We start from the raw sequence: 20900 nt of genomic DNA on the forward strand, positions 1-20900 counted from the left end.
GACATACTTGATTTACTCTAGACCAAGTCTTTTAGTTCAGGTTTGGAAGGTCCAGTTGGAAATTGGTTGTTTGCTGACATGACTAGATCAGCAACCCTTAAGGTTTTAGCCAGGGCTGGTTAGTGTGGTCTGTGTGTATTCCATCATGTCAGAAGAAGAATCTGTGGATTAGAATCCTTTGTAGGAGGTCAGGTCGGAGATATCACTGAAGAAAGGACAACAGATGCAACTTGTTTGGTATCCCATTTAGAAACATTCTATATATCTTATAATCTATTAGAAATAGTAAGTCACCTCAGTAGTTTTTATAATTCTGGTCAGGTCTTTTAATCAGAAAAAGACGGAGATCTATTAAACATACTGTGTATGGCTCCTTTATAGATCTGCCTCTTTTTTTTTGTATCCTGGGATTTGACATGAAATGCCCCACTGATTAAAGACTACAGCAAGCCTTCTGAAATTTGTGTGGTCTGTCAGTTTTCTGGTCCATGAAAGAACCTACAATATTGGTGTTTGGGTATTATGTGAACTGTTTGTGTATCAGCAAAGATGGATGATCAAATTTTAAGTAACAAGGCAAGAATGCCTTCAGGAATTAGGGAACAGCTGTAACTAGAAATGGGCTCAGCAAGACTTTTACAGGTTAAGGGGCATTCACTGAATGAATAGGGAGCTGTCGTCACATACTCTCCTGCCCAATACTTGTTCAAGACCATGGCTGTTCTGTTTAAAATTTTGTTTCTCTCTCTCTTTCCCACACATGTCCAGGATCAACTTCAATTTGGCCTCAGCATTAAGGACAGTCAGAAAAGTGTGATCAAACTTATAAAACCTACTGTTGTCAATTGTTTTCTTCATTGACTTCAGAATATGCAAATACATTAGAAATGTTTTCCATCCTTTCATCAAACAACTAATGACATCACTAAAGTTCTTTTGTAGGCATGGTTCATGTTTCCTGTTCCTATGTCACTTGAAACTTTATCTGAATGTTTTCAAGATAAAAAAACCAAACCAAACCAAAAACTAAAACCAGACTAAAAACTATTAGCTGTGCTTGAATGTCTGGATGGGATTCATCTGTGTTTTCTTTTCTGATGGTGATCTGACTTGTCACCAGTTAAACCAGAATTACAGAACTATTATCCACTGAAATCAGTGAGATTCACAAACACATCTCACAGAGCAGAAGGACTGAAAAGTATTAGGTCTTTATCTTAAGTGAACTGAGTTAGAAATCAAGTGCATACTGAAAGTCAAAACAAAATGTTAACAACTCAATTTCTCTAAGTTTTAATACAGAGCATAAAAGAAAAAAAATCATACTTTGCCATCACATCATACATTCATTTTTATACTTTTAAAATTACTTAATGAACTTGTCTATAGGTCTTTTGTACATTATATCAAGGAAGACATTAGATACCTAACATTAAGAAAATGAGATAATGCAAAAGAAAATTATTCTGTAAATGAAGAACCATTTGCTGATATTGATTCAGGGTCTGAGTTATTAAACTTTTGTAATTTACCTAATCTCTGGAGAGCTTGTCACATAAGCCCTAAATAATTTCCCTTTTTGTTTGTGTCTGAGAGGCATAGAGGTCCAAGATATAGTAGAATAGGAGTATCTGCTTAAATTAAGCCAAGATTTTGCATGCAGCCTGCCTTGACAGCTTTTTTTAAACCTACTTTACTTATCTTCTTTGCTAACCCTTATTCTGATGGACTGTCTTCATCAGTTGTCAAATTTCTAATCTTATTTTACACAAGCAGCTAGAGGCAAAACAGCAGGCAGCAGCAGCAAAATTCATGGTTAACAATTTTATAGCATGAGGCCCTCAGTGGTCCAGTTGCACATAGGTTTTTCTACCCTTCAGAGTGGGGCTTTCTTGTAAATTCATAGTGCTATTTTAAGTATTTTTCTGCAAGGGGATGTTAAAGGGTGAATAGACTTCTTTCTGGAGGTGATCACTTACAATAGGAAAAGTAAATGAGTCAACAGAATTGTCTTCCACACTTTAGTGATGATAACAAGTACATCTAGGCCTTAATCTAAGTCTTCATGTTTTTATTTTATAATAAATTAATTAATTTTTTTCAAGACTTGATCCTTTTGTACAAATTGTGATACAAAATCCTCTGTTCTGCTGTTCCAAGTATTTTTATACAGAATACAAAAATTTGTATTTGTTATCCTGAATTAGGTGCTCCTAAAAAATTCCAGTCATGTCCTGTGGCTGTATTAAAATATTTCTTCTTCTTGAATGTATGACCAAACTATATATTATCCTCCTGGCAGGCTGTCTGACCTACCTTGTTCTCATCCATTTCAAAAAGTACTCACCCTAAGCAGAATGTTCACAGTGATGTAACAGCAGGCTCTGAAAATACTGTGCTTGGAGGTGGCATCCTTTGGAATGACCTATGAAAAATGTCAGCATCTACTGCAAGCCATCTACCACATTTGAAAGCTATTTCGCCAAGTTTGTCTAAACTGCTTTGTGTAGAAGTTTTATGCTGCTGTTTTCCATCATCATCTGTATTTTTTTAAAATGTTGACAAATTTAAGAAGTATGAATTCAATTCAGCCAGCCTTGGACACTGAAATAGTTCCTTTTTTCAAATGACAGTTATACCTGGAAAGACTTCTGCACAACAGCCTTTCACTGCATCTGATATTCTGATATTCAAGGAGCTTCTTTAATGTATGAATATATAGGTTAGTCTCTTCCCCACTTTAAAATTTGACATTTCTTTTAGAAGTATTAGAAAAGGTATAAGTTGAATAGCTGATCTTTAGCATGCTAACAACTCTTAAAGGAAACCTAAACTGAAATTCTCTTTAGGTTCTGTATTGCACATGCACTCTATTTTTTAAGATTGGGTTATTGAGTGATATCAACACTGGTGTCACCTGTGTGCTTACTTCTAAAGTAAATGTAGCTTTGATAACAATAAGAGATTAAAAAATGAGTGAAAGTGTGCCCTGAACCAAATCAGATACATTCTGATTTATCCACTATAACCTACAGCTTGCCCTACTTTACATTTTTGTCCTTTCACAAATAATAGCTCTCAAATTTTAACTTTAGTTGCTAATAACCTGAACTATGGTTGAACCAGTAGCTTGAAGTTGCATATCCTATGACCTTTCCTTTGCACTAGCCAGCCACCTCAAGGCAAAGAACTTGCAAAATGTCAGCCCTGACTACTTGGTGCAGTCATGTCAAGCAGATGTTTCATGTAGGTGAAAGTTCGAGAAGTGTTACCAGTGCAAGAAATTGATATCTAAAAGGGTTACGTTTTACAGAAATTTTGTTCCATAGGTACTATAAAGCGTAGCTGAACAGCTTGGTCAGCATGTACTTTTTGTAATCTCAAAGACTATAAAAGACATTAATTAACATTTCCATTTTTAATAGTTATGTTGCATTAATATATAACATGTTTAATGTTAAAATATTGAAAAAAGAAAACTAATTAACCAACAAGATCTAATTCAAGGAAGATTTTGTTTTTCCTTACATCACATAATAATAGTGCATCACATTCTAACTCTTTTACAGAAGTTAAAGAATCAATTGATGTAATTAGTTCTCAGCATTCCTCAGTTTAAACATGAAATTTCTTGTGAGAAGGGAGAGTTTAATTTGGAAGAAGCTGGTCTAGATAACCTACTTTTTGACTGATTTAGCCAGACTTAGTCCCTAATTACTTTTTAGGTATGAAATTGTTCATGCATATAACAGGAATACTTGGCTGATTGTATTATCTGGTAAAGATATTTGTTATATCATAGCATACTAGAGGTCATGCAATCTCTGAAGTTGTCCATGATGCATATTCAGTAGGAATTATCCTTTTTGACATAAGTATTAGGTATAACTTGTGTTTCCACACATAATTTGGTCCTTTTATTCCAGAAAGAGTGTGTGCAAATGTGCATATGGGGGGCATATGGCTGTGTCTATGAATATATTTGAACTACTACAATGATGTAGGCTTTGAACTTTTAATCAGTTTACTTTTGTCTTTCATAAAGAATGTGTCAATTATAATTTCTTTTTAAGTGAGTATTTAATTCAGCTAACTGACAGCTGGCCATACTAATTGTGGTTTCATCTGGGTTTTGTTCTGTCTCTAAAGGAACCAAGATCTCAATAACCTCATCAAAGTGAATCCAAGTTCTTTCACAAGTGACAAGAAGTAAGTCTTCAAAGCTTCTCAGGCCCTGCTTTTCTAAGGCAGTGGTAGTTTGTATCTATGAGAATGTCAGGAAAGGTAATGTTGCAAATCTATAAAATGTTTATAGCTTAGTAAGTAGCATTCCTTATCCAGAATGATGAATATGAAAATACAAACTAATTATCTGGCATGTGCACTATCAGCTGAACAAGTAATACATACAGCAAGCTTCCACACGTGCCTTATATGCTTCCCTAATGAAACAATTAAAAAAATATTTTAATATTGTTAGAGAAGGGGTGTTAAACAAAATACTGTAGAACTCATGGATGATGTGTTGCCCCAAAAGGATGTAACAAAGCATTTCAGTCACCAAGGGCAGTGATCCATAAAGAACAGCTTGAACTTACATTTTTGAACAGCACATCAGTTCAGTGCGTTTCAGGCCAAGTTTCTTGTGGTCTGTAAGCAGCCCTACAGTAAACGGAAAGTGAAGAACTGCCAGGGTACTGTACTAGTAAGAGCTATGTAATATTTGCCACACCTAACACTGAAATTCTACAGATATCTTCAAGAATGATGTTCTAAACAGAAGCAGCACATAAATGTTGCCAACCTGTGATCACCTATTTTAGACAATCTCATGTATATGCATACATACATACATATGTACACTTAGCACTAACCTTTAAGTTGAGTATGATTTTTTTACAACTTTTAATTCACCAAGAATTTATTAGCATAGAGTACAAGACTTTGAGACACTACTGAATTTTAGGAGGCATACAAACTTTTAAGATGAATAAACCTATTATGGACTGAAGTGACAAAGTTTTCAGTTTCACAGAGCTAACTTAAGTCTTTTGCTTTTGCTCCTTTCTTCTAGCTAAAGAGAATCAGGGTTTTTACATTAGTTAGAGCGCTTTTCATAGGTCATTCCATTCTCTAATTCACTAAACCTTTTTTAAATAGTAAAAAAAAAAAAACAAAAAAAGAGGAAAAACTAGACACTAGTTTAATTGTATTTATGAAATTTAAAAAAGGTTTCCTTATATATGTAAAGGATGTTTCCCTATATGTGAGTCTTTGGAAGCTTACATTTTCATTAGACGTGCAGACATAATCAATGCTTTAATTGTTAACTATGATGACACATGGAGGTAATTTCTTGTCATTCCAGAAGCAAAAATATGTGGACGTATTTTCAGGTATCATCTTAAGAAGTATAAGTTTCTTAGTTTAAATAAAAATATAGGTTTTGCAAATCAATTGTGCAAAAAAGGATTAAGCTGCCTCAACCCTGTAAATTAATACTACGTTCTTTGAAAGTCCATGTTTCTCCTTCACTGTCTTCACTGGCAAAGAACGATCTTAAACTATGACATTGATATGATTATACAAATCCATTTTATTTTCTTGGCTATACTAGACAATAAATTTTTTTTAATTGTACAGAACTTTACCTTGCTAGTGGAAAATTGTAAACATATTTTCTTGTTATGGTCAATAACGTAAGTGTCTGCAAATTGTGAACATAAACTTCACTAACAATTTACTTTTTTCCTTTTTCTTTCTTTTACTACACTTTTCCTCTTCCCAGATAGGGGGAATATTTTAACAGTTGTATTTGTTTGTTTTTTCAGAGGAAAAGACCTGGAGGATTTTACTGAAATAAATACTGCCGGTCAGAAAAATGAGAGGCAAGGGTGTCATAATCTTTCTCATATGCTTATAAAATGTTCTTTGTTGGATATTAGTATTAATTGGTTCTGTTTTGTAAAACTCATTAGAGGAGTCAAAATTAATATTGTTACTTTATTGAAACCACAGAACTTTAACATTTTTAAATTTGTCATTAAATACAGTCTAGTAGATATAAATAATTCAGTGTGGAAGAAACACAGGTAGTACCTGACTTTACCTTATTGGAACTCTAAATAGTCAGTGCATGAGCACTGAAGTTGTTTAAATAAATGTGAAATGCTCTGTCAAATTAAAAACTGTCCTTTAAATACAAGAGAGGACTATCATAAATAAATGAAAAAAATTCTTTTTTTTTTCTTAGCTTCATTATTCATTTTCAAATGAGAACCAGTGTGGCCCATTCTTCAATGGATAACATCATTATTTTTAATCACACACCATTTGATAAAACTATTAATGTGAAGTTATATTAAGGTATTATATAGATGACGTGATAATTTATGAAATTTATTATATGAAGTCAGCTTTTTCACAGCCAGTGATTTATGAGTTAATAGTATAAATGTGGTCATATGGTCCTGGAGGTTGTATACAAACCTAGATAACAGCAGTTGGAAGAGGAATCTGGCCTGGACATAATGACAAAGCAAGCAACACTCTGTGGCAGCCACTTCCATAGTTCATGGTGCTGGTGCCATTACTGAACAAAATTATGTTATCAAATTATAACGACAGAGCCATAGTCAGTTTAGAAAATGTAGGCAGGCCCTTTGCCTGTTGTAGGGCGATACAACACAACACAACGGTCATAAACTGAAACAAGAGACGTTCAGACTGGTTATAAGGAGGACTGTCCAGAAGAGGGGCAGGTGGCCAGAAGAAGTTGTACCATCTCCATCCTCTGAGTTTTTCAAGACACAACTATAAAAAGTCCTGAACAACCTGGTCTGATCTCAGAGCTGCCCCTGCTTTGAGCAGGAGTTTAGACTACTGGTCTCTCCCAGGTCGCTGAATTTCAACCTGAATTATCCTACCATACTCTAATGAACTTAGCATTTTCTAGTAGCTTGTTGTTCTTTTGTATTGCAGCACTGGAGAGAAACTGAAAAATATTGACGTTTGAACTGATAACTATTACTTCATAACTAACTAAACACATGATATGAAACAATTGCGATACATACCCAGCGTAGTTAGGAAACTTCCTTGTGAAATGCATATAATATTTTTCTTCTTCAACATAAAAAATTCAAACTATTTAATAAGTTTAGGTTGAATTATATAATTTGATTAATTCTGAGGGTTTTCTCACTTTCACAGAGATAAGGACCTTGGTGATCACACTGAAGTAAAGTCTGCTGATGACCAAAGTAAAAAACGGTGAGACTCAATTCATAGTTCTCTAAAATTTAAAAAGCCAATATCAAGAGTTGTAGCTGTTTAGTGTGGTACCAGAAAATGTGAATTCCTAATAAAAGTAATCACAATTTCCATAACTTGACTAATATATCTGTATTATTTCTAAAATGTGCCTGATTAACCAATAAAACAATATAGCTGCAAGTATTTTAATAATAAGCAATGACTCAAACCTATAATCTCTTGTAGTCAAGTATTTTTGTGCTTATCTAGGTGTTTTGTGAACTCAGATGTTAGCATCTCAAAGAAATATAAGGAAACACATTCCTAGTTAAAAAGTTTCACTGCTGTGAGTTTTCATTATTTGCAAAAACTAAGATCCCTTTTGGTCAATTAAAGTGGAGTTAGTATTACGTTTTTAGGCACCATTCTGATGGTAACTTTTGAGTCTTTCATTTAGCTGTATATCTAAATGAAGAGGAAGAACTTAACTATCTGTATACATAAGCAGTTTTGCTATTGTTTTAATATAAAATACTTTTATACTAGCAGTCCCATTTGACAGTCTGACCAGAGAACCACGTACTGAGTATCTATGGTGAATGAGTTTCTCTTTTAGTTCTGAAAGGGGGCCTGCAAGATTAGGAGTCAAGCACAATACAGTGCTGTTTCATGCAACATGCTATGCATACAAAACAGTGACCAGGACTGAGCAAGGTTCGTTTAGCAAAGGTTCAGACCTTGGCAAGCTCACTGAGAAAAATCAAACTGCAGCACAAACTCTGAGTTAAGGCTTATAATCATCAACTTCTTTCAGAATATAACCTTTGGCAGAACCAAGTAAGAGCAGCCTTTCTCTGAGCTGCTTTGTAAAATCATCAAAAACATTATTAACCTTTATTACTTCAATCCTATATTTTGTCTAACAAGGTTTATTTTTATGTTTGGTTGCATGTCATGTTTATGGCAGGGAAAACTGCAGGAGACAAGGTTTCTTTTTCTTGAATCGTAATCTGCTTTTTGAAGTAAGAGTCTATGTATCTGTTTAGCTAGTCATTTCTAAAAAAACCATAACTGTAGTATATCCAAAAAAAAGAAAACTTGAAACTAAAATATAGTAAAAGAATAAAACATTATAGAATATTGCCAAGAAAATGCATAATTCTATCAACCACTGAGACATTACCTTACCGCACAGTTGAAAACCTCAGTGGGCACCTTGATGAAACGAAAGTTCAATTAAAGTTAGATGAAGTTTCTGATATAAATATATCTACAAGCATAAACAAGAGGACTTAAAATTTTAGGTCAGTGATTACATTACTTTCTATTTAACGACAGTAAGAAAAAGCTAAGTTTATTTTATCTACTCATTCTAGCCAAAGCTTCTACATTTATGGTTGTAAGTGTAACAGAAAGCTGTGTAGTTGAAAATTATTTCTAAAAAGTGTTTGTTTTCTTTTTGTGTGGTTTCTGGTTTTTTTTAGGGTAACTGAGCAAGCATATGAAAATCCACCAAGGTCTCCAAATAATCTCCCAGAAACAAACTACTCCAGTGACAGTGGAAGAAAGACCAGGTATTGTGGACAATGAATTGAGAACCGTAATGTCTAAAGTGCTATTTCTTGCAAAAAAATTAAGAGAAACCATCTTTATGCAAGAAATTTCAGGGATGTTTAGAAACCTCACACTGGGCTCTGGAATTACGCCAGCCCCCTTCCAAATTCTGCTTCTAGGATCCCACGCATAAAAGCCCACAAACCATAGCTCCAGTGCACAGAGTGGGAAGCACAAGACATACCCCGTGTAGCTTGAGATATAGCTGAGGCATGAAATTTAAGAAAGCAGTTAAGCCAGAATTCTTATATAATCAATAGAGGAATGGCATTTCCTGCATGTTAGACACACTGAGCTCTCAGGCAGCTTAATTCTTGCCGAGGCTGTAAGGAAAACATTACGCTCTTCACTCAAGTGTCTTCAGTTCCTAAAACTATATGAGATTAATCTGAACACATCTATCATCTCTTATCCCAATCACTGAAACTGTAACATGGGTTTCTGATGTTTTGACCGGGTACAAATGATTTTATAAACCATTTCTTTTGCAATACTCTTGCTCTAGCTGGATTCTGTCTCTACAAGCACACACATTGCAAATCTGAGTGAAAAAATGTGATGTAGGGATATTTAGTAGAACTAGCTAAACATCAGGTCTGTTGGTAACAGAAAATCACTGAGATAAAGGAAACAATATATTTTTCTTCACAGTCAAAATATATTTTTAAGAAATATAACAACAAAAATTACAATATATAATTCTTGAATGAAAGACTTTTTTGGATTAGGAAAACCTCTCCAGCACCAACCCACCCACCTATGTGGATTAACTCAGTATTAGTGTAGACAGGATTTTTTTAAAGACATATTCCTATACATATGATGTTCTATTGGTAGACAGGATTTTTTTAAAGACATATTCCTATATGTATGATGTTATATTGATGTATATTGATTGTGAACTGCCTGAGCCATGGCTGATGACATGGAAGAGAGAGGAGAAATCTTCTGTTGAGCCTTACTAATAGGGAAAATAGCAGTCACAGTCTGGTACGTCATGGAAACTATGGCCAACGTCCCAGTCCTTAAGCTTATGCACACCTGAGCCTCGGTGTGGATGTGACTGGGCACTGGGTCTTTGACCTCTCATTTTCTTACATTTCCTGTAGGAGGTTGCAGTGCAGGTGAAATTTGTGTATTTCAAAATTTCTGCATGTCCTTGAAGGCCAAGCCCATAAATTGGCTCAGAATAAAAGAATATCCAAACAGCATGCAGTTTTAAGACTCAAAATGAATATTCAACACAAAAATTAATTAGCATTTTGTATCATTTTCAAACATACAGCTTCTGATGTGTAATATTCTGATTATCTTTGAAAAAACACAAACAATAATACAAGAATGGCAGTGCAGAGAGTATGCTTCAATATGCAGTGTTACCTTACACTTGACAAAACGTATATCCCCTACCTGAAGCTCTAATCCCAATTTAATTTATGAAAGCTTACTAAATGAATGATCTTTGCAGGTCATTCTTTCAGGGTTTATGTAATAGGTTCTACAGAGTATTTATTGTTGAGTAGTTTGCTGTATAAACAAGTCAAACCCTAGCAAGTAAAGGAGTGGGTGATATGAACTGAAAGAAGGGACTTGATCAGTTCTCAGGTTGCAGTGTGGCTCAGTTTTTTACTTAGTGTTTTGTCAAGCTGTCAGACTATGCATTTATTTGGAAAGGTTCTGAGTTTCCTCACATTTTCTGTTGGCAAGACTAGAAACTGACGTTTCAGAAATATTTTTGCTCTAGCTTCATAGTTTTTTGTTCTATACAGTAAAAAAAAATTAAAGATATTGTTATATATATTTTTCTGTATTTCAACCATAATACTCTAGCCAGTTATTAAAATCCAAGGGACACTGTTCTCTACACTAGGACACTTGAGGAAAGTGTTTTTCTGTATACATTATACTTTCTATAAGATAAACAGTGTATTTTCAGGCATGCTGCATCTAAATACCCGTATTATGTTGAGTGTGCAATGCACAGTACTCACTTTGCCCTCATCTCAACCCTGATTTAACCACTTGAAATGTCAGCCTGACTCAGCACTAGATTCTGCAGCTAAATACAATGAGTTAAATGGAAGATTTGGGGGAAATAAGCTTAAAAACAAAAAGAAGCACAAACGGGCCCGTACCTCATAGGAATAGAGAGGTGATATTCCTATGCCACTTTTCACTATAGCAAGAAACCTTAGGCACTTGCACCATCAATATACTCCACTCTGTGACATGTGTTTGGCACATCTAGCTTCGTCGGGGGAAAAATAGCCAGAAAAACTCTTTCAAAAGGCAATCACTTCACTTCACTTTGCTTTTCCACTTAGTAAGCTTATTTCCCTCTTGCCTGAAATGCGAATGCAGCACTGGGCATTCATTTGAAGAGATACCTGGCCAAATCCAGGTTTGCCACGTTACTATTGAATAGCAATCATAATGTTATGTTCTATGAAACATAAATAAAACATATTTATCATTTAAGCTTCTCAGTAACTGTTCAATTTTAATATATTTTCATGTTGCATATAAATCAGATAAGACATATACACATTACAAAAGACAGGTACGTAGAAAAGTGTATCTGGGCTGTGTAACACCTTACACATGCATGTTACCGGTCTGTTGTAACTTACCTTTAAAAAAGACATGTTCTGCAAATACACATGACTATAAAATATTGTTCCTAACATTGCTAAATATTATTCAAGAGTGATACAAAACATGTAATAATTACCATATACCTTATTAATTTCTGGAGGAATAGGATAGCTGAATCAGTTCAGAAATGTTCAAAATGTGTGGCAATATGACTTCTTCAGCTGTCACAATACATGCTCATCCCTTCCATGCAAACAAAACTGGCAGTTAATCAACTGTATTCAGTTCTAAATTCAGTATATTCCTCCCTACTCTGATACAAGGAACAATACAGTTACTGTAGTGAACTCAAATTGCACGTTGAACAGCCTGTATTATAAAGGCCCTTACTCCACTTCTAGGGACATGCTGTAATTTTGTTGGGCTGACAACCCTTTGAGAAGTAATGAAGGGGGGGGGGGGGAAGGGAAAAAATGCAATGTGTCACCATTTCCTGATATGTATTATTTAGGCTGGGATATCAACATGGGCAAACCCAATACTGTCATGTAGATTTTGCTCAATGGGCTTGTGGATTTAATTTTGAAATGTTGAAGAATCATTCAACAACAGAACACAGTCTAAGGACACTGTCTTTCTAATTGATGTTTTTTTATTTCATATATTTTTCTTAATGGTTGCGAAAATACAGAAAAAGAACTCACCACCAAGTATTAAAATTTTATTACAAGCATGTTACATTATTTTAATTTGCATATTATCATCACTGTAGTGAAACCTTTAAAAATAAAAGGTACTGTTCAGTGATTTCTGTGCACTCACTGCTTCACAGCAAATCATCATATGGTGCCTATGAAGAAAATATAACTGGAAATACTATCAGAACTGTTTACTCTACTTCTGATCGGTAAGTACACACTAATAACATTGTAGAGTATTAAAGGACACAGACATTTTGCATAAGCATTCAAGCGTTCAGACAAAAGAGAGCAGTGGAAGTCATGATTATGCTCATCAGACAGCTTTTCATACAGAGCTCCCTTTCTGTGGGATCTTGCCATCAAATCATTACCACAGTTCAGCAGCCTAATATTATGTTAGGCTTGTCACAGCTGACACTTTTGAAATATCTATAGAAACAATAGCCAATGCCTTAAGTGATAGAGTTGGCTTCATGGTTCTGTAAGTTTTTCAGTTGGGCAGCTGCTTACTCTGCTGAAATTGTCTTCCTTTCTGAGAATGGTGTCTATAATGACCAACTTTAGGTACAGATGTGGAGGAATAGGGTTACATGACAATGCTGTTAAAAACTCCATGTTTTCACATCAGTTAAGATATCCCCAAATATAAAAAGGATATTTGCTCAATCGGTAATATCTTACTTCACAGGGGGAAAAAAAAAATTAAATGTGCCCACTATTTTCAGTTCAGATAATTTGGACAGCTCCATTACTCAGAAATACCAAATCAGAAAAACTCTTACCCTTTCCAGCGTAAGTATAAGGAACTCTGGGAATGATTAAATATTAGTACAATGGTTTATCATTGAGTGGAAAGGACCAAAAGCAGTTGATTTTGTGGTGTGAAACCAATACCAGCAGTTGTATCTAGAGAAAGTACAGATCATCACATAAGAATACAAAAAGAGCTGAGATTTTTTTTTTTTTTTAATATTATTGTTATGAATATGAGGTAGGCTGTTCTCTACATGTGTTCAGTACCACTGCCATGAAGGTAGGATTTCTCTCTGCAGTGCAGAAAATTAAAAGTATTTTCAGGCACTTCAACAACATAGGGGAGATTCTATATCAGACTGATCAAATGATGGCAATTTAAATTCAACTACCAATTTACTTTTGTGATTAAAACATTAAAATCATTACCCTCCACTTCATTCCCATTTAGCATACATGCTCCCAGACATTCAGCAGCTTTAGTATGGTCTCATTACTATTTGAGATCATTCAGTTAATCAAAGAAGACCATTCTTTCTATCAAGGTATTTTTGCTACTTGATAATTATGCTCAGCAATTTGCCCATCACAGGAGCATGTATATTACACCTGTCAACTAGAATGGAAGGAATACACACATGACATTTTTCCATTTGTGGCCATTGTACAGTACACCTGTCTTTCCTATGTACTGCACTAGGCCTATCAATTTTCTCCTTGAGATTTCAGTGGTAGCTTTTTTTCTGACAGCTGATGTTATATTATATACACAGGAGTATAATTGGAAAAGATATATGTACATACTGCAGGAAGCCCTTGGGCATCGATGCCAAAATGATCTTAGATGCCTTGCAAATTTGCTGTCATTCGACTTGCTTCAAGGTAAGAAGATTTCACCTGCTACCAAGAAATATAATTTGAATGTAATACCGACATTATATTACATATATAATAAGAGAATATTCAGGCCTTAGGCCTTCTCCACCTGGGAGAAGATGAAGGCTTGCACACTGGAGAAGATTAATGGGGGAAATACTAGTTTCTCTCTCTCACCTCTACACAATCCCTTCCTCTTTCTTTCCATCTCTGTCTCCTCCTCTACTCTCCCTCTCCCTGCCTCTCCTTCCTTCTTGCAACCACAAGGAGGATAAATGATGCAGTGGAACGTATCCTGAATGTCCTACCCATTTATAGGCCTTCAGTTATACACACTTCCAGTCTGATATAGTGAAATATATCCTACTTACACTTTCTTCAGATTGGAGATTTTTTTTCTATTTCATTTTTTACAAAGTTTTGTAGATGTTTCTGATTAAGTGACATCTAAAACCATGGCTTGTGCCAAAGGCATTAGCAAGAAGTATTTGAGCCATAGAGGTGAAATAATTTTACCCACTGTCACCAAAGATTTGGTTAAAATTTGGGTCTTATGGGTAGTTTCTGCTGTACAATAAAATAGTGTTGAAATTGGATATGTCTTTGCCACAGTCTTATTTAATAAAGGTTATGTAATTATTTTTCCCTGATACTAACAAGAATGAAAGCACAGCAGAATTTTTTTTTTGTCATTCCAAATCCTAAGCCTCAGCCTAAAATTTGCTCTTAAATTTTTCTCAGGATATGTCTACCAGCATTGAGCTCTCTAGTCTGTTTTCTTTCTGCCTCACTTGTATTAATTCTGCTTGCATCTCCACACAGTTTGTTGTTCTAACAAACAATACTTGGCAAAATCACTGCATTAGCATAGCTCATTTTTTCTGCCCAGTCTTGCATAGCTTTTACTTCTGCTTCTGACAGCAGTCCTTTTACACAGTTACTGCCCGAAAAGTAACTCAGAGCAGAATAGAGCACTGAGGTTGTACCTAACATGTATGATGTTCCATATGCTTTTTGTCTCATACGGACTTTCTGAGCTCTGTGAGCACTAGAAATGCAATTTCTTCCATAGAAATCACTATGTAATACCTCCTCAATACTATTATTGCAAGTAAATACAAAATCTGGTTCGCTTGCATTCCTTTTAGATAGATCAACCCACATAAAGAGGAATGGGCTTTTTATGCAATTAGGATTATTAATATGTTGGTATTGGCTGAATTATTTGTTAAATATTTAAGCTTATTATTTAAATTATATTCTTTTTGCTACCTATTCCCAAGTGGGGACCTGTCTGGCTAGCAAAATTCAGCCTAAGTTTTGTGTAACTACACATTTATGAAAGCATTGGCAAAAAATTAAACAACTAATGTAGGTCTGTGGTTCATGCTTGCGGTTATGCATTTAGCTAAGTAGTGCAATTTCTCATCATTAATATTCATTTAGCTCCTTACAAATACCCTGTATCCATTATAGATTTGCATGTAGCTGACAGCAGTATAAGGTCTTTGTTTCCTTATAAAGGTATATGCTGAAAGTTACGTGGGTAAATAATCCAAACTGTAGGGTTTTTTCTCTGTACAAACATGCTAGCTAATCTTGGTAATCAAAGCTTTGAAAGCATGCTCATCCTTTTGCTGATTTATACCAGGAAACATAAAATGAGTAAGAGAGCAGACTGTTTTAATAGTACCCTAATATTAACAGCTTATGTAGAAATGATATAGAAAAAGCATAGTTATGTAAAACAAACAAACAAACAAATGTCTAGTACTTTAACATGTTATACTAATCAATACTGCGTGCTCAGTTGCAAATTCATACTAGCCCTAATAAGCATGTGTAACATAAGGCAATTGCATATTGTTTGGATCCTGGAGCTACTAGTTTACACTGCCTTGTGTGTTGTTATCTGTGGTGTTGACATCACAGAATTTCTTTATTCATTTAGCTGCAAAGGGATGTTCTGGGTAAGACTGTTAATTTTAATAAAGATTTTCAGTCCAAATTTATCTGAATAGACAGCCATCATGAAAATTACGGAAAGGCTCACAGCCTTTCTGGGATGACTGGCAATTTGGTTACTGAATTGCACTGTAAAAGTAATGCTGCTTTTCACTTATCAGAGGATAAAATATCCAAAGAAACTGGAATGTACTATTCTTTTATTAGACTGGGGAAAAAAAAAAAACAACAAAAAACCAGGATGATCTGGGTGTCAAGATTCTGGTTTATACAAATAATTACTTTGCTCTTTGATCCACTGTAGGCTTTCCCTGTGATTTTGGGAAGTCAACCTCTGTGTGTATCTGTGTATATTCCTATGTGAAACATGGGCAATGCTTCTCTATCTCAAAAATTAGCTTGTTGAGGCATCTTTGAAAGCATTGTCCAGATTCTGCAGTCTTGGGAGACATAGTTAATGGTCAAGTGTCACAAAATATTTTGAAATAAGCACATTTAGATTCTTTAAGATCTACTTGAAGTTGGATGATTAAGTCTGATCATGCTTCCTTTACTCCATGAAGAAACAAAAGGATCTCAAAAGGGTGAATAATCTTATTTTAGAATAAATCTTTAAGACACAGAAAGCACCTTTTGGAAGTGTCTGGGGGAAGGAAAGGTTTAGTAAGTATAATGAGAACCTACAGAACCAGTTGAGACTTAGGTATCTGATTTTTAGATGTCTAAAGGTGAGATATTCAGATGTCTAATTTACTGTTCATTAAAACTACCCTTTCAGAGCTAAGATTTGATGATATTGCAGTACTCATAACCCGTATTATGATCTGGGTTGCTTACTTCCTAAATGACAGCATGCTAGGAATGAATATTAGAGAAGCATTTCATTTTAATTTTTCTTGTTACTTTTACTTGTGTGTTGAAGTGTGAAGTATGTAAAAGACCACTGGAAGATTTGAAAGCAGGAGACAGCATTTGGATTTACAGACAAACTGTGCATTGTGAGCCTTGTTATTCCAAAGTTAAAGGTAAGATGCAAGATGTATTATACTGAACATAAGCAAAACAATGTAGAAAAAAATATTCAAATAACTCCAATGTATTACAACACAGCTGTTGCTTTTGCTCATTTCTGTGTACTCAAACTTTTTCAAACTATTTTATTCAGTAAGACTGGGTTGATTAGGGTGACATCCAACCCCAGGTTCTAGACACAATAATTATTCTGTACCTGTGAGGGAGATTTCTTAAGATCTCATTGTAATCTGTTCAGTCCTACCTATGCAGTCAATGGAGGCACCTACAGCAAAGCAATGGCATCTTGCCCTGGAAGTGACAAGAATAAATTGCAAGGTCATCTGAGAATCAGGCTGTTCTACTGAAATGAATAAGCCAGGGTTCAGAGGTATTTTCATCTAATGTAGTTGAGACTAATGAAGAGAAGGTACAAAACCTATTAAATCATAATGAAAATATTATCCTGTGAGTACCATTCTTACCTTTGTGAGGAACATAGCAAGTAAACAAATGTGCATGGCAGTGAAGAATGAAGCTCTTGTTTTATTAATTTTTCTAGAAGTTGCTAGATTTTAAGTCTTCTCAGCAATTATACGCTATATACTACAAACCAGTACCTCTGTACCAGATAAAGACAAATGGAAATGTAGATGAAATGTTCTGATATACTTTGTGTTATTATGCCATTGCAAAATTTGATGGGAGGTGAATTTTGCAATGAATCAGATTTTAAAATTAAGTCATTGTGACAGTTATAAAACTGTAGGAAGACACACCAAAGACTGTATAATAAGCATTATTAATTGACATATCTTATTTCAGCAAATGACAAGATGGGACAGTCAGACTTTGGTAGATTTTCTAAAAAAATTAATTGATCTAAAGGTTCTTTGTGTAACATTTAGAGAATACTGATTTGCTTGGCATTTCTGATCAATCTTTTCTCTCTTGCAGAAAAATGGATCTACTAATTTTGACATACAGAAAGAATGATAATGAAGTTCCACGAGTGTTTAGTTAAGAGTATTGGCCTGTTAATTCAAACCAGTATGGAAAATGATTAATTTTATTGCTAGGAACAAATACTCTAAATTCTATTCTACTGCATGTTTCCCAAAGGAATTAATTTATGATAATTTAGATGCTTTTTCATACACACATGCCAGGAAGTAAAATAAGATATTGTTCAGTATATTCATCAGATCTGTGAAACTGCTAAACTGTATGTAAAACTAAAAATTTATTGAAATTTTCTGAACAGAAGGACATACCTACATGTATGTTTTGAAGGAGCTGTGTTCTCTTTACTGAAAACACATCTCAGATATAAAGATCTGTTATCCCTATATAACATGAATGGGATTGACTGCATCAAAGATTAGTCATTTAAAAGTCAGCTATTCAGTTTAAACTACTGTTTTCATACAGAGTGAGGTGGGTTCACTATGTACCTCTGAGAAAAGACATCAGTCTCCAGAGGAAGATTCTTCCCAAGTAACTTAAATGATAAAATTAAGATGGAACAAATAATCTTTGGAAAATGCATCTCTATTACTTTAGTAGGATTCTAGACAAAAATTGTTAGAGGGTTTTAATTAGAAGCATCTTGCTCCGTGTTTGTAATTCTGGTAACCATTGTATTACCATTTTTTTAAGAAGTGCACACTTAATAGTGGCCATGAAATCATGAAATACATACTTTGCATGACATTATGTTGTTGTATTTATCTTTCCTACTTTATTAAACTGAATATCTAAACACCTTGGATGGATTCATCTTGCCTAAATTTAAACATCTGCAATGTAGATATCTACTTTTAAGTTACTTGATCTATTCTGCTTTCAGAGTCATACAGAGTAGTAAACATTTTTAGGAAGCGATTCAATTGCTCGGATTGCAAACATCTATTTTACCATGATGTTAACCACGCTCTGAATGTACATCTTACTTTACGTGGTTTGCAAAGGAACCTGGAGTGAATAGCTCAGATTTCTAGACGTCTGCATTAGGGCAGATAAACTCCTTCCTTTGAGCCTACAGTGAAAGCATTTTTTTTTTTTTCCTTTTGGACAGTGTATGCACATTGAAGTATACAAACTGAAAGAAGAGTTCATGCTTTGTTATGTTTCTGCAACACTCAATTGTTACCTGCCTTATTTGCCTAAGATAATAAATAGTTCAGCAGTTTGCTGGACAAACAAAGGTGTTGACTACTAGTCTCTGCCATGAAATGGCTTAGAACATGGTTATTCAGAAGTGATTTTTCTCCCTTACATCTCAGCTTAGAAGGACTTCATAGATACTACCATGACAAAGCTAGAGTGCTTGAAGACTGCTGGACCTGAGCAAGAGCTTAGAAAGGGGAAAGTGCCAAAGCCACAGATTAATATTAGACTGTTGAATGGCTGTCCCAGCCAAAATTTCTCTCTTTGTCTGCACATTCAGTAGTTTGCACATGGATGTGTGTCTAATTTAAACCATTGGGCCTGCAGCTGAATAATGATGTAATCTGTCTTGCCTGGCTTAAAGGATGTTCAGACTGATATACAAAGGAGCCATGAAACAATAGACTGTTTTGTTAAATTTATGAAAATTCTTTATAAACTAAAGGCAGTACTTTAAATAAACCCGTTAGTATAGATATTTTTTCTGGTGTGTGTCTCCTGCTGACGACATATTACAGTTAAACTATTCTTGTTATTACCCTGTGCTTCCCCAGGAAGCAATAAGACTTGCACAACAGGTAGAGAAAAGTAATGGTGTCACAGACTTGGTCCTGTTCAGAGGCCAACAGTTATTGCTAAGGCTCACTTACAATGGCAGATGTTAGATATTCATTTAAGCTAGCACATTAGAATCCAGGACTATCTAGTGTGGGAAGGGATGAGAAATTTTAGTTCACTCCACTAGAGAACAGAAGCAAACTCTGGATCCAAATATCTGCTACTTAAATGCTCACTGACAGAGAAGTAGCAATAAGAAACAATAAATAATAATTCTGTGCTCATTAATTCATCCTTGCTGAACAGCCCTGGTAATTTTGCCATGTGGGTTTTTTTGTTATTTTTTATTATATGTTTTAAGTTTGCTGAAAAGAAACACCACTTTTGTGATGCTTGATATTTACCATATAAAAGCCGGCACGGCAGTACTCATTAAAAAAAAAAAAAATCATATTAACATCTCAATACTAATGGATCAAAACTTAATTGTTTTTTGTCCTTTTTGCATATCATTAGCATGTGGTGTTTTATTTCTCTTTGACTAGTGCTTCCATTAAACAATCCAAATGAACAGTTTGCTGGCAGCTGTTTTAATGAATGTGCTATCTTCAATAATGCATTAAATTAGACCAAAAAGCTGTATTGAGGGATGATGTACTAAATTATGTGGGGTTTTGTGATTCATCAGGCCCATTTTTTCAGTGTGTAATGGATACTTTATTCTTCAAAGCTGGGGCATAGCTCTACAGGGGGGGAGAATCAAGTAATAGGAGGAAAGGACTGAAATAATGCATATAATAAATGTTGATGTATTCAAACATGTAGATGGCTTCAAAGCTACTGGTATTTACATGAACCAAGAATGCCACAAGAACAGCTCTGCTGTATTAATATATGCTGTTGTACCCTGTGTAGGTTCTTACAGAACACTCAGCCTGAGCATCCCCTCCCTAGCAGTGCTTGAAATAGGGTGACAAACATCTGTAACATTGTCCTGTCATACTCTTCCTCTTGAAATAAACATCTCTGTGAGTTTGGCAAGTCATGCCCTCCATTACTTCATACAGCCTCCTTAGCTAGGCTTGTAAAGAACTGGTCAACATCAAAGCGGGCTTGTTTTTATTCAATAGGTCAGATTTATTCCTTGCTCCTTGGTATGGAGTTGTGGGTTGTGTTGTGGTAGTTTCACATGTTCAGTTTATTTACTCTGGATATATATAGGTCAGAACTCTGCTGCTCCCCTTGGCTGCCTTAATACTTTAACATAATCCTCTTGTTTAGAATGAAATGTATCTGCTTTCCTGGCTGGTTTTGCTTTCTGATCATACTTGCATATTGCTCACTGTACCTACTCTGTTACACCAGAAGGTGGTTTTAGCTTCCAGTCAAGTTGGTGTCAGACTA

The 20900-nt window shown here is 34.9% G+C and overlaps 1 protein-coding gene and 1 long non-coding RNA gene across 2 annotated transcripts in view; both read left to right on the forward strand.

Annotated features, from left to right (window-relative positions):
- SCEL (sciellin) overlaps window positions 1-7015 on the forward strand; it is a 34242-nt gene extending 27227 nt beyond the window's left edge. Inside the window, exons 11-13 of the mRNA XM_040583461.1 lie at window positions 4150-4209; window positions 5832-5888; window positions 6982-7015. Coding sequence (XP_040439395.1) covers window positions 4150-4209; window positions 5832-5888; window positions 6982-7015 — 151 coding nt within the window. The remainder of the gene's footprint in view (window positions 1-4149; window positions 4210-5831; window positions 5889-6981) is intronic.
- Window positions 7016-7125: 110 nt separating this feature from the next.
- Window positions 7126-19092, forward strand: LOC121082876. The gene is made up of 6 exons (XR_005826165.1): window positions 7126-7272; window positions 8739-8828; window positions 12296-12370; window positions 13691-13799; window positions 16681-16783; window positions 17727-19092. It is a non-coding gene; the product is annotated as an uncharacterized LOC121082876 (long non-coding RNA).
- The last annotated feature ends 1808 nt before the right edge of the window (window positions 19093-20900 follow it).

This window comes from Falco naumanni, chromosome 2 (genome assembly GCF_017639655.2).
Source record: "Falco naumanni isolate bFalNau1 chromosome 2, bFalNau1.pat, whole genome shotgun sequence".
NCBI classification, from domain to species: domain Eukaryota; kingdom Metazoa; phylum Chordata; class Aves; order Falconiformes; family Falconidae; genus Falco; species Falco naumanni.